This window comes from Lethenteron reissneri, chromosome 30, assembly GCF_015708825.2.
Source record: "Lethenteron reissneri isolate LAM-NWPU_2019-01 chromosome 30, ASM1570882v1, whole genome shotgun sequence".
Lineage (NCBI taxonomy): Eukaryota > Metazoa > Chordata > Hyperoartia > Petromyzontiformes > Petromyzontidae > Lethenteron > Lethenteron reissneri.
The window spans coordinates 13,342,765-13,356,289 of record NC_083808.1 but is presented as its reverse complement, the minus strand read 5'-3'; the positions used below and the strand labels follow the sequence as shown (position 1 = coordinate 13,356,289).

The window sequence follows — 13,525 nt, the reverse complement described above, 5'->3', positions numbered from 1 at the left end:
GGCCATGTACCGTCAAATCTTGGGTGAGAACCTCCATTCCTCAGCCAGGGCATTGAAAATGGGCCTTGGATGGGTATTCCAGCATGACAATGACCCAAAACACACGGCCAAGGCAACAAAGGAGTGGCTCAAGAAGAAGAACATTAAGGTCCTGCAGTGGCCTACCCAGTCTCCAGACCTTAAGCCCATACAAAATCTATGGAGGGAGCTGAAGGTTCGAGTTGCCAAACGTTAGCCTCGAAACCTTAATGACTTGGAAAAGATCTGCAAAGAGGAGTGGCACAAAATCCCTCCTGAGATGTGTGCAAACCTGGTGGTCAACTAGAAGAAAAGTCTGACCTCTGTGATTGCCAACAAGGGTTTTGCCACCAAGTACTAAGTCATGTTTTGCAGAGGGATCAAATACTTATTTTCTTCATTAAATAGAAAATCAATTTATAACATTTTTGACATGCGTTTTTCTGGATTTTGTTGTTGTTATTCTGTCTCTCACTGTTCAAATAAACCTACCATTAAAATTATAGACTGATCATTTCTTTGTCAGTGGGCAAACGTACAAAATCAGTAAGGGATCAAAACTTTTTTCCCTCACTGTATGTCTAAGAACGGCGCAAAGACGAAATGTTTCATAACTACGATCCAATACTTTGGAGGCAAAGGTTGGATAAACATCAACACAGAAGAACTGCGTGGAGACCAGGAGATGGTAATCCAGCACAAAACAGGACTGTGAGCCCATCTGTGCAGACCTTTGAGCGTGATCGCCTTGATTGTGTGACCTTCTCTGGGCACTCCGATTTCCTGTAGGATGCAATAACATTCATATACAAGGAATTGGGAGAAAAATCCCATTCACGTTTTGAGACTGCATTGAACAAAATTATTTCCTGGATATATAAATGACGTTATTATTTGCGTGCACATGTGGTAGCTTAGCGGCTTGGGCTAACTTCCATTTAAGAGTAATGAGCGAGCAAATCTGAAAACTCGAGTTCAAGACTGGGTGGAAAGGATTTTCATCATATCGAACAAGTTAATTTTATATTGGGGGGTTAAACAATTCACCCCCAATATTTAAAAAAAATTTCTGCTTTAAAATCGATCAAATTCATTGATGTATTGTTCAACTCCTATCAGTCCGTTGGCTCGCACCCCATCATACAATCAGATATGATTTATCCACTGGTGGATGAAGGCTTCCCCAAGTCGTCGCTGACTCACGATGCACACACCATCCATCTAGCTTCTGCATGCTAAGCTGATCTGATCGCTCCGTCTCAGTAGTAGTCATACTGAAGGGCATGTTCTCTCAATTGGCTGCCACAACATCATCAGTTTTTACCATTGGCCAACATCCCTTCGAGTGATGTGTCCACGCTTACTGGCATTCGTTCTCTGATCCATGCCTTCCAATTTTTGGTTCTCTCTGTAATTGCACGCTTCTTTGATAAAGTGCATCAATTATTAAAGAATTATAATTGCACAGCGGTTGAGGCAAGGTCAATTAGACAATGCAAACACACACTTTATGGCATTGGTAGCTTGCATCGTATGTGAGACAGTGCCAGGTGATTATTTGGATCTTAGGTGTGTTTCAAATATTTATGTTATGCACTGTTGACGGGCACTCAAGGTTTTCAGTGAGAAAAAAACCCCTAAGCGTTTAGGAATATGTTGCCAATGTTCTAAACACACTCGAAACTGCTAATAACCATTCTTAATTAATGATATATGTACGGACATACTCTTGCAACATTGCATGGCTTGTGGGAGTTTGACAGTCTCTGCTAAGTGATGAATGACAACACAAACCCCTTCACCGTGTCATACACAATACAGGAATACAATTGGCATTTGCACTTCATATGAGCTATACCAGACACCTGAAGTTGGATGTGGTGGCATGAGACCCAGCCAGACACAGATCTTCCAGAACATTCCAACCGACATCCAGGTGCGGGCTAAAGGGGAATCTCAATGTTCAAGCAGAGTATTGAGAGATGCAAAGAGGCATCCTATGTCAGTCTCGATCACCAAAAGGTGATGTCAAACCTACCGGGGAGAGTTTTCCAGTGAGAGACGGAAAACTGGTTCTGTGGCTCAAACGAGAAAATAAAAAGTTGACAATTTTGTGGACATTTGTCCCCACGAAAAGGAGACTGAAAAAACTTGGGTTGCCACCTGTCCTGGTTTTCTGTGGCTCGTCTTCTTGTTGAAGAAGTTTTCCTGGGGATCTGTAAGTTCTCCCTGGGACATTAAGAGTCCTCTTTTTGTCATTTGCGTAGTAATAATAATACGTCGCTTTAAACCCCTATATTGATATGTAGTTCTCCCCTCTTGAGATGTGTTTTTCTACCCACAATGTCCTGGGAATTTGTTTGTACCTCAGAGGTGGCAGCCCTACAAAAACATGTCTCATCACCATCTTTGAGTTAATGTAATTTTATTATTAAAACTGGAGTTCCATCGTTGAGAAACTTTCTTTAAATATTAACTTTTAAGACCACGGCCGTATATTCAAACACGAGAAAGCACCATCGGTAGCTACATGTGAAGCCCACAAACAGAACATTTGAAACGTGCAGCCAAGTTACCAATGAACCTTTCAAAATCTTCGTACCATCCGTGGTAACGGCATAAACATTTCATAAATATAAACTTTCGTTTCACGTTGTGCCATTTGGTACTATTTTGAAAATATTAACTGCTGACATGTAAATTATGCATCGAGGATATCTTAAACGTTCAGCTTTAATCGTACGTTTAGCCACACCGTTAATGCTCACTTTATATTCCGGGAGCCACTCCACCCCCCACATTACGAAAATGTTCGAATTAAATGTAATTACTTCTCTCAAAATTCTACAACAGCACATTCTCAGTATTATCTTTGTGGGGAAATTTTGTCTCGTGAAGGTTTGACAACCGCAATTTCACAGAATCTGCACGTGGCATGTTAATGAGTCACGAGGCTGTACGACCGCCGGAATTCACAACTGTCATGAAACCTCACGTTTGTTTTGTTCTTTGTAGAAGAGTAATACAAGCACTCAGCAACGTGTTGGTGACTCCCACTTCTCTCCATATTGCTCAACGTATTGGTTACACAGGTCCAGGTTTATAATGGGGGGGGTCGATGGACTCCAATTTTATGGCCGCTAACTTATTGGGAACGCCAGCCATGTGTGGAACCCATGACACGGCAACACACTGGGGCAGTTCCGTGTAGAATGTGCAGAAGGAATTGGCCCTCCAAGTGGTGTGTTGGGTGTGAGTGAGGTCTTGGAAAGACAATGTCAGGGGCACCAATGGCCGTGTGGCACCACGGCTGAGCGTCCAAAAGCTCGAAATCGCTCGGCTCATTCGAGCGTGGACACACTGTGGACTCTTGATTTCTATTGGCCATGTCGTCAAAAACAATGCGGACCTATTAACCCAATGGGGGGCGGTGGGGGCTTCTCGTGGAGTTTTCACATGACAACATTGCGCTTTTCGTACGCCCAGGCGTTTACGCCTGCGACACGCAGGGCCCACAGAAACACCGCGTCACAATGCCTCAGTGTTGTACTCTATAGCACTTTATGACTGTGTGGGGGAAAATCTGCTGTCCAATTATGTAAAGAAAATCCGGGTGAAATGTATGTTTCACTTACTTCGTAAGCAACACCTCTGCGGTTAATGCAATTTAGTTGCCTTTGCATTAGGATTGATTGAGGCTAAAATAATAAATCAGTAATTTTGTTTAAGCATTATTGCTTTCAATGGCCTGTTTTCAAGTCGTGTTAAGTGCCGCTTTGCCACTCATTGGTCTGATAATTTCATAACTTAATTGGATATTGAGACACTGCAATTGCCTGCTTGCCTAATCCGGATGCTTAATATCCCAGGAGAGTAATAAGGCTGTGTGATAATTTGCTGCAGTGATATGATATTTGTAATATCCTGTTTGTTGTACTGGGGCTTGTTTTATTCTTGTTATCTGGAAAGTGCATGTCCACACACGACTACCGCATTATACAAAGCTGACCAGTAATTGCATTGCTCTAATTCTACACATTTCCCACATTATAGGGCGTGTCATTAAGCACAATCCCATAAATGTTTTTAACTTTAGACAAATTGAAATCCAATGAAAATGTTCCAGCATTACATTATAAACTGAGGCGAAGGCTCTTTTGCACAGAAGTATAACAACAAATATTGTTATGTAAACGATGTTGCAATGTAGCAGAGTAATGGGTCACACCTCCTTTAATTTCAATTCTGTGGGTGGCTCTTACACATTTAGTCTCTTTTCAGACAATTATTATCACAATTCTTTTTTGTTATCCAGTCACTTTACATTACACAGTTCAACCAGCACATCCACTCACAAAAATGATCACCAATGGGCAGTGTTCCCCTTCCACACCCGCGTTAGATACCCGCTGACACAAGAGTGCACAACAAATCACAGCCAAAAACGATCCGCTCATGGCAAAAGGAACCAGAGGCTAGAAACACGGAATAACGGCTGCAAAACTTTATTCCTGGCCCAACTACAGGATCGAGTGGCGAGTGGGGTCAAAGGGTACCGTGGCCTGTGCCAACTGGCTCAAACTCACAACGGAGAAACGTGACTCGACCATCCCCCCCCCCCCCCATGGACGAGCTTTCAAAGTTAAACTCCGTTGTTGACAAAAGTAACGAGGGTTTAAGCTGGCTTCTCACACCAATAATTGCCGACATAAACTATCAGATTGCCTTCTGAATTGTCTGCTCGAAGGTAAACCAGTCGGTGGCTATAAATAAACGGGCTGAAACGACGGGAGGTGATGGACCCACCTTAAGAGATCCTGTGCTTCACAATACAAAGTCTCAGACGGCTGTTGTGGTGGTGTGCACTGATAAGCTACACACACACACACAAATACGGTAACGGGAAGGCACCATCTCGCAAAGGGGTTGTTTTCAGTCCAGAGATGTCAAAATAAATAAATGCTCATCGCTTCACTACCGGCAGTCAGAATTAATCGTTCATCAATGGACGTAGCCCTGATGACACATTGTTGCACGAACATTACAAGTATATAAGAAATATCCTGTACTGTGAATCATACCAGCACATAAGAGTACTTGAATCTACCTACATTGATAGCACCTCTGCTCTCCTAGATGAGAGGAACTACTCAACAAGTCTGCTGCAATCTGTGCAGCACGCCACACTATTGTTGGGTAACAATTGCGGCAATTACCCTTCTGACTCCTGCAAAATTTTTCCCGGTCATTTGTAATGTAATTTCACTGGGCCAAACACATTTATCAGCTGTGCAATGTGAAGTCAGTAAGCTGGAAATAGGGGACCATATCTGCCCTTGACGCTCTCGCCGTCACATCAAGGTAGGATTTAGTTTTAGTAGTCATCAGCAGAACCGAGTTGGAACTAAAGTAGCTGAAGCCAGATTTATATTCAGTTTCAGTCTCGGTTTCAGTTCGTGTTATTGTCCTGTGGGGTGCTGACCTTCGTCATGGAAATGTGGAATTTCCATCCCTGGCTTGGGACCACTCGTGGGACACCAGGGCTGCCAGATTGCACATTTGAACGGGGAGATGTTAACTTTAGACCTTTTTATTTTGAAAGCCAATTAATTTTTTAAAATCATTTTTATCCTGTTTATAAAAAAAATCTGATGAATTTCTCAAAGTGAGAAAGAGTTTCTTTTGTAATAACTGTAGCCCAGTGTATCGTGTCAGGTAAGATTGTATTGATTTTAGCACAGTCTAACTGAATCAATATCATGATAAATGCCTATCATTATAGTCAATGATTTGTCGTATGCATTTCCTGTCTCTGAGTAAATACATCTTCACACAACTCTGGTTTGGAGCTCTTTGTATAATTATAATGGCCGCCAACTTATTAGTATTACCATGCTTACTACGACAAACACAGCAATGTTGCTTCTACCAATTTTACTCGTCTACACATCCGAAATGCTCATCACAGCCTTTTCAGGATTTTAACGTGCCCTAGAATTAAACCATTTTATATCACTGTCAATTGTTTATGTTTAGAATGTTCAACCAGTGTGTTCGAGAGTAAATACACAAAATGTACAATCTGAGTACAACACACCGGTGTGCTGTACTAGTAACCAATTGGCATGTTCTGTTTATGTGACAAACCTTACTAATTTGCTGGATCGGGTGGTGGCGGGTTTAACGACACATTTATATTTATGCGATCTAACCCCAAAACACCTATATTAGGGATGATATTGGTCGCGAAAGCCTACGTGTCAAACTGTCTTAATAAGTGCGAATTAAAAAGCCGACAATTTACCTTTGCTGTTTTAAAGTGGACAGACACTCTACTCACCACCGCTGTCTGCTCCGAATAGCCATTGCCTGAACCGTTATCCTCCGACCCTTATAAACATAATTTTCAGTGTTAGAACGGTTCTCGACAAACCCATGTATTACACACTCTCGTCACTAATGCTTGTACTGCCTTAAAACATTAAACATTCATCCTACGTTAGTGTTTTTGCAGTGGCCCATCTGCACAGCAGAAGAGGTCACCGTATGTAGCCAACCCTGCTAATCGAAGATTAGAGGGAAGGACAATAAACTAAACACAAAAAGCAGTTCTAAAGAAATTAGTTTTCAATCGAGATTCAAAAGTGCATAACTCCAGTGGCTTCCTAATATCGGAAGAGTGTTCCAGACGGCTGCATAAGCGCATCTCAAAGCGCGCAATGCGGTGACCGTCCTTGTTTGATAGCAAGCCAAAAGCCGCTGCTGCGAGGATGACCGGAGTTCTCATGATGGTTTATGTTTCTTGACGAGATCAGCAAGGTATTGTGGTTCATCTGTGGCAAGCGCTTTGTGTGTAATGACTACAACCTTATGGCTGTAGATTTTCACTTTGGCCTTTGCCTGGCTATGATATAAAATGTATTTTGCATGACTTTGTCCAACCACTCTTTACACAATACGAAGGAGTGCCATCTATAGATAAGGATTTTCATTTATAGGATGTTTACATTAAGATAATTTTGAACATGATGCCGGCACACACAGCCTGATCTTTTGCGAATAACATCACGGGATCTCTACAGTCCACTACCAAATGGATGGCGCATATACATTGGTTATTCAACAGGCAGTAGTAACCGGGGTGGCCACTGGGCTCGAACCGCAAACCTCTGCAAACTTGCTTATGCTTGCTTAAACTAAAGTGACTTGAGCAGTGTTCCCGTGGTGTCATTGCCCGGGGGCAATGCACTGACGGAGTGCGCTGTGATGAGCAGTTCTGCAGGGATGTTTCTTCACCTCTTGTGTTCATATTCCGTTTGGGGCTAAGGTTGGTGATAAAAAACGAACATTGTGAAACTTTGCACGTTCAAAATAGCCACCAAAATTTCATCATTAGAATGTTTAATTTAATGAAGCCATTGCAACAATGTAATGTTCACTTTGTACGATGGAGACTTTTTTTTTTACTTTAACAACGAGACAAGTGCACGATTACATCCTCAATCGTTTTACGCCAAGCCAAGCAAGCCGTCATCGCCAGGCATTGTTGATTCAAATAACAATTCCCACCGTTACTCAACGAAGAATCATCAAGTTCCATTTAATGAAATTCTCCTTCAAAGTTGCTTATCTTGCAACAGTGACATCGCGTTCCTTCAGCATAAGGATCAATTTGATCTGCATCACCAACCGCATCAAGTCGTTTCTGTGCATCATCTGACCGAGCGGTGCTGATGGCAAAGTGCTTGGCTCGCAATCGGAAGTCTGCGTGTTTGAATACCAGTCCGGGGGTTGACACCTTTCATCCTTTCAAGGTCGCCAAAATTAGTACCACTTTGTGGGATGTGAACAGCGACCCTTCCACACATGGAGACAGACTGACCCCCCCTCCCCCCCACCATAGGAACGTGGAATTTCCACTTTCGTTTCCGGACCATCAAAATAGTTGAACGCCGTTCACAATGCCTGTCAGAACGTGGGGCCCACCTCCAACTTTGATTGTTGACTGCGCTCTGCAAACGCGACAATCGTGACCGTACGTAGAGTTCGCTCCAATTAGCTCGGCGCACTTAGGGGGGCGCAGCGCGTCCGTGGCTAAAGCATCTCCAGGTTGTTGTGATGCTCCGCTCCGGCCGGCTGCTCGCGGGGGTGCAGGGGCATAAAAGGTGGCAGCGCGGCACCCTTGTCGACGTCGTCACCGCCGCCGCCACCGGGGAAATCGGGGTGGCGCGGCGTGGCCTGCGGGAGGCAGGAGAGCGCAAGCGGACTCGAGCGGCCCCCGTCCGCCGCTCGCCCTACGCCCCCCGGCACCCAGGGCTCGGCTGGCTTGCAGCGCAGGTGCGGTGGGGGGGCGGGCACAGGGGGCCGAGGCCGCGGCGGCGGCGTGGGGGTCCGGCGGCCTTCGGTGGTGCAGGGGAGCTGCACGCGGCTCACGAGGAGTTCGACGGAGTCGCGCGACTCTGACACGAGCGGCACGAGCGAGCCGCAGCCCGCCTCACCCAGCTGCACGCCGTTCACCTGCAGCCACCATGGCAGAGAGGGGACGTGCGCAAGTTTCTCAGGCTTGCATTCGTAGCCGTGGCTCTGCTCAGGGTCTGGCTCGAGCGAGCCGGCTCTCAGCATTGGTCTTGGTCATGCTCAGAATTCCTATGAGGCTGAGCCTGAGCCAAGCCTTGGCCGAGCGCATCTTTGGAAGTGACCGAGCGGCTCAAGCTTGAGCTGAGCCGCGTTAGACGTCCAGCCAAAACCGAGCCACGACTCAGAACAGTGTGGGTTACACAACTCAAAGGCAAGCACACGTGTGTGTGTGTCAGTGTGTGTTTGTGAGGAGCATTAGTGTCGCGGTTAGCGCGCTGCACTACGAACCTGGCGACCCGGGTTTGATTCCCACTCACGGCCAACACCAGTGACAATTATCTGAACTGGTCCTGGGCCTCCCTTAGGTCGACTGAGCCTCAAATGAGTACCTGGTGCGATGTGTAAACATCGCCACTTGGGAGACAAAGGCGGCCGGGCGTGGTGTAGGCCACCCACCCCATCGTGTGCCGTGCCGGCCTTCATAGGTGCTCGCTAACAGCACTTGCTCAACAGTCTGTTAAGGCTATACAGGGGATCTTTGTCTTTGTTTGAGTGTGCGCACTACGCTTCCAACCTTGCGATCCAAGTTCATATTCTAGGCCATGGCTCACATCATTGGTGTATAACTGTACCGGTTCTGAACCTCTCTTAGGTCACCTCAGCCTTAAATAAGTATCTGGTGCAAATGTGTAATAATCTGTATAGCACTGCGTAAGTTTTTGTGGTCGTGTTGTATAGCTCTACTGTGTTTCGGTACTCTGAATGAGCTGCCAAGTGCGTGTAGCGAAACACCGGATGTCATGGCGAACAACACTCGGTAATAACTTACAATGATGTTGTCCGTGGCCAGGGGTGGAACCAAAGTCGTTAGGGTCATGGGGAAAATACGCTCACCACCACACCGCTGCTTTCCCACCTATAACACTGTGTAACAATTTTTTTTTGTTCCTGGGTAGTAAGTGTTATTTCCGAATTTATTATGCCTCAAACGTGCAGAGAATGGCTATTATTCCCCACAAACTTTGCTTTTGTGGCCAGGACAGTGATATTTTGAAATTTACCTATTTTCCAGAACATTCCAGATAGATGCAGTGCTGAGTAAACTTGTAGTAACCTTTCTAGAACATTCTAGAACTTTCCAGTAATATAAAGAGTAGTATAAATACAGGGGCCTTAAGCCCACCAGTTCAGTTTAGTTCCAGCTGCCTAAGTGGATACATATATGCATTTTTCTGATATGGAATCAAGAGGCTGCAAGCATCTGGCAGACGCATTTTGCTATGTCTGCGGCCAATTTATCAAGACAAGCGTGAAAAAGTACTCTGTGGAAGCATCTGCTAAGATGTGTGAGGCCTACAGGGCATATTTGGGCATGCCTGTCAGGGATCAAGACAAACCCTCGGCATCTCATTTCACCTGCGAGGAATGCAACAAAACTCTGGAAGGTAAGATAGACAATTTTTGCTCGAAATGTTGTTATAAAATTTGTTACAATTTAAAAAAATTTCAAAGTTTTTTATTTTAAAATGTTTTACAATTTTCAATATTATTTTAAAAATATATCATACATGAAAAATGTTGCGAGAATCTCTTACACATTAGTCATGGGTGAAATAAATGTATTTTTGTAACCCCAACCAAAAATACCTCAACGACTTGATCAGAGATCTTGGTCTCACCAAGTCCAATGCCGAGCTTTTCACGTCTAGGCTCAAGCAGTGGAACTTGTTGGATAAAAGTGTGCAAGTCACAGATCAAAGGAAGCGTCAACAACCTTTTTGCAAATTCTTCACCCGTCAAGATTGGCTCTGCTTCTGCCACAATGTTCGAGGCAATCGGAATCGCCTGTAACCAGAATGAGTGGTGCCTCTTCATTGACAGCTCATCCATAAGCGTCAAAAGCCGTGCTGCTCCATAATGGTAACAAGTACCCATCTCTTCCCCTAGCTCACTCGGTGCACATCAAAGAGGATTACGACAGCATCAAGACCTTGCTGGACGCCTTGAAGTATGATGAGTATGGCTGGGAGGTCATCGGAGACTTCCAAATGGTGGCATTCCTGATGGGTCTCCAAGGCGGTTTTACAAAGTTTCCCTGCTATCTTTGCCTTTGGGACAGCAGGGACACCAAGGCACACTACCACAGGCGGGACTGGCCACAGCTGACCGAGTTCTCTGTGGGGAGGAACAACGTCAAGTGGGAGCCACTGGTGGACCCCCGGAAGGTGCTGATGCCACCACTCCACATCAAATTGGGCCTTATGAAAGAATTTGTCAGAGCTATAGATAAGGAGTCAGCATCCTTCAAGTACCTTCAAGACTTCTTCCCTAAGCTGTCTGAGGCAAAGGTCAAAGCCGGTGTCTTCATCGGACCACAGATGAAGAAGATCCTGGAATGCGATGAATTCCCTAAGAAGCTCACTTTTAAGGAGAACGCGGCTTGGAACAGCTTTGTCGCAGTGGTTCGTGGCTTCCTGGGCAATCACAAGGACGAAAACTATGTAGAGCTGGTTGAGACTCTGGTGAAGAACTACCGCACAATGGGCTGGAGGATGTCCCTCAAAGTCCATATCCTTGACGCTCATCTTTATGAATTCAAGGAGAACATGGGAGCGTACTCGGAGGAGCAAGACCAGCGCTTCCACCAGGATATACTGGACTTTAAACGCCGCTACCAAGGACAGTATAACGAGAACATGATGGGAGACTACATTTGGGGGCTGATTCGTGATATTTATTTACAGTATAATCGTAAATCTCAAAAAGATACTCACTTCTAAATCTTTTGTCGTAATTTTTGTATTACTTTAGTATAAATACATGTTAAATTTGATTCATATGTTGTTTTCTGACTTTATGTGAACGAAAAGACACAAATTCGCCCGTTTTCTCATTGAAAATAGGTAAATTTCAAAATATCACTGTCCTGGTCACAAAAACAAAGTTCGTGAGAAATAATAGCCATTTTCTATACTTTTTAGGCATAAACAATTACGAAATAACACTTACTACCCAGGAACAAAATTTGTGTGACATAGTGTAATCTTAACAGACTGTTGAAGTCCTGTTAGCGAGCACCTATCAGGGCTGGCACAGCACACAAGGAGGTGAGGTGGGTCGCCATCACCACGCACGGCCGCCTTTGTCTCCTCAGTGGAAATGTTTACACATCGCACCAATAACTAATTTGGGGCTGAGTCGACCTAGGGGAGGACCAGGACCGGTTCAGATAGCCATCACTGGTGTTGGCCGTGATGCGGGAATCCAACTCGGGCTGACGGATTCTGAGCGCAGCGCGCCGACCGCTATACTACCGCTCCCCCCACACACACATAGACGTGTGCCAAAAATGTAACGGATGATGTGTTTTTCAGAAGGAATGGCACACGAGCGCAGAGTTTGTAAACACTCGGCTGCAGCAGGAATATATCATGCAGAAATAGCGTACGGTGGCTGTAAAAATGCACGTGGATTATTTACTGTTGATCCCTTCCACAACAGCACGTGACCTCGTTCTGCCACATGCACTTCAGCATAAATGAGATGCTGCGTCTGAGGTGCGCATCCTCGTGAAATATGTTAACATATATACGGACAGATGGACACGTATAGATAGCCTGATTGATGTGCAGATGCATGGACGCGTGGATGGACAATACATTTTGTTTATACGCTTGCAGGCTGCGGGGTTGATTAATGTGGGAGATTCAAAAAGAGAAATGGTACGGCTCGAGGGTGTGTGTGTGATAGGGGCTTTACAAACACCTTGCTCAGTAAAGGCACGGTGCTTATATGAACAATAAATATCGCGGTAACATGAACAAAGAAAAAGATCCCCCGTATAGCCTTAACAGACTGTTGGGGTAAGTGCTGTTAGCGAGCACCTATGAAGGCCGACACGGCACACGAGGGGGTGGGTGGCCAATTCTACACCCGCCCATCTTTGTCTCCCAAGTGCTGATGTTTACAAACCGCACCAAGTACTCATCTAATGCTGAGTCGACCTAGGGGAGGCCCAAGACCGGTTAAGATATTCACCACTGCTATTGGTCGTGAGCAGGAATCGAACTCAGGTTGCCAGGTTCGTAGTTCAGCACGCTAACCGCTACACCACGGTTCCCCATGAACACACACACGCCCAAACGCACAATGCAGTACAGACCAAGTACACGCGAACATTCATGCAACGGATAAACATGATGAAAAAAAATAACAACAGACTTTACCCTCTCCGACAAGAATACAGGAGGTGTTACGATGTCAAAACACCAAATAGACACCAATCACAAGACACCACGTCTGCATTAACCACACACGTGCTTGTGGGAAAACATGCAAACAAACACGGCTTTGATAACAATTAATATTTGAATTATTAATCTTAAGAAGTAAAATATTATTTAATTATTAATTATTATAATTATTATTATCAACTAATTATTATCATACATTATGCTGTATGCAATGTCCTTGAGACGACCTCCTTCATGGTTCTTGTCTCTCCAGTGTTAACGCCTTTTTTTTATCAGTATCATGATACCGGCAAAAAAGGGTCCCGTAGATAGAGGATAAACATACGGTATGCAACACAACATTATAAATTAGTTTCTTGTAAATAAACACTGTGAAATGTACTTTATATAATAGCCCTTGATTCAAGAAAGCCTCAGCGAGTCCCAACACTCGTTCAAGATCCCGCAAGTGAAGATGTCTATCTGATTCTTTATTTAATGTTTTTTGTTGTTGAAATGAAAGAAAATAATAAATAGATTGTTTTGTACAACGATACCAGAAGACTACATGTGAACTATTGCTTTAGAGTGTTGTACAATCATCATTACTTTTACGGAACTGAAACAAACTGGAGTTTGTATGTGCTAACGACATCGCCTGGTATGCAGGAAGTGTGGGTTCGATCCCGACCCTGACG

At 44.5% G+C, this 13,525-nt stretch overlaps 1 protein-coding gene across 3 annotated transcripts in view; it reads right to left on the bottom strand.

Annotated features, from left to right (window-relative positions):
- Positions 1–2,426: 2,426 nt before the first annotated feature.
- The window catches only part of LOC133349539 (glutamate receptor-interacting protein 1-like), a 334,917-nt gene continuing 323,818 nt past the window's right edge, over positions 2,427–13,525 (bottom strand). For all 3 annotated transcript variants that reach the window (XM_061563083.1, XM_061563082.1, XM_061563084.1), the window contains one exon: positions 2,427–8,535. In XM_061563083.1, the coding sequence (XP_061419067.1) occupies positions 8,113–8,535 (423 nt within the window). In that variant the 3' untranslated portion in view covers positions 2,427–8,112. The remainder of the gene's footprint in view (positions 8,536–13,525) is intronic.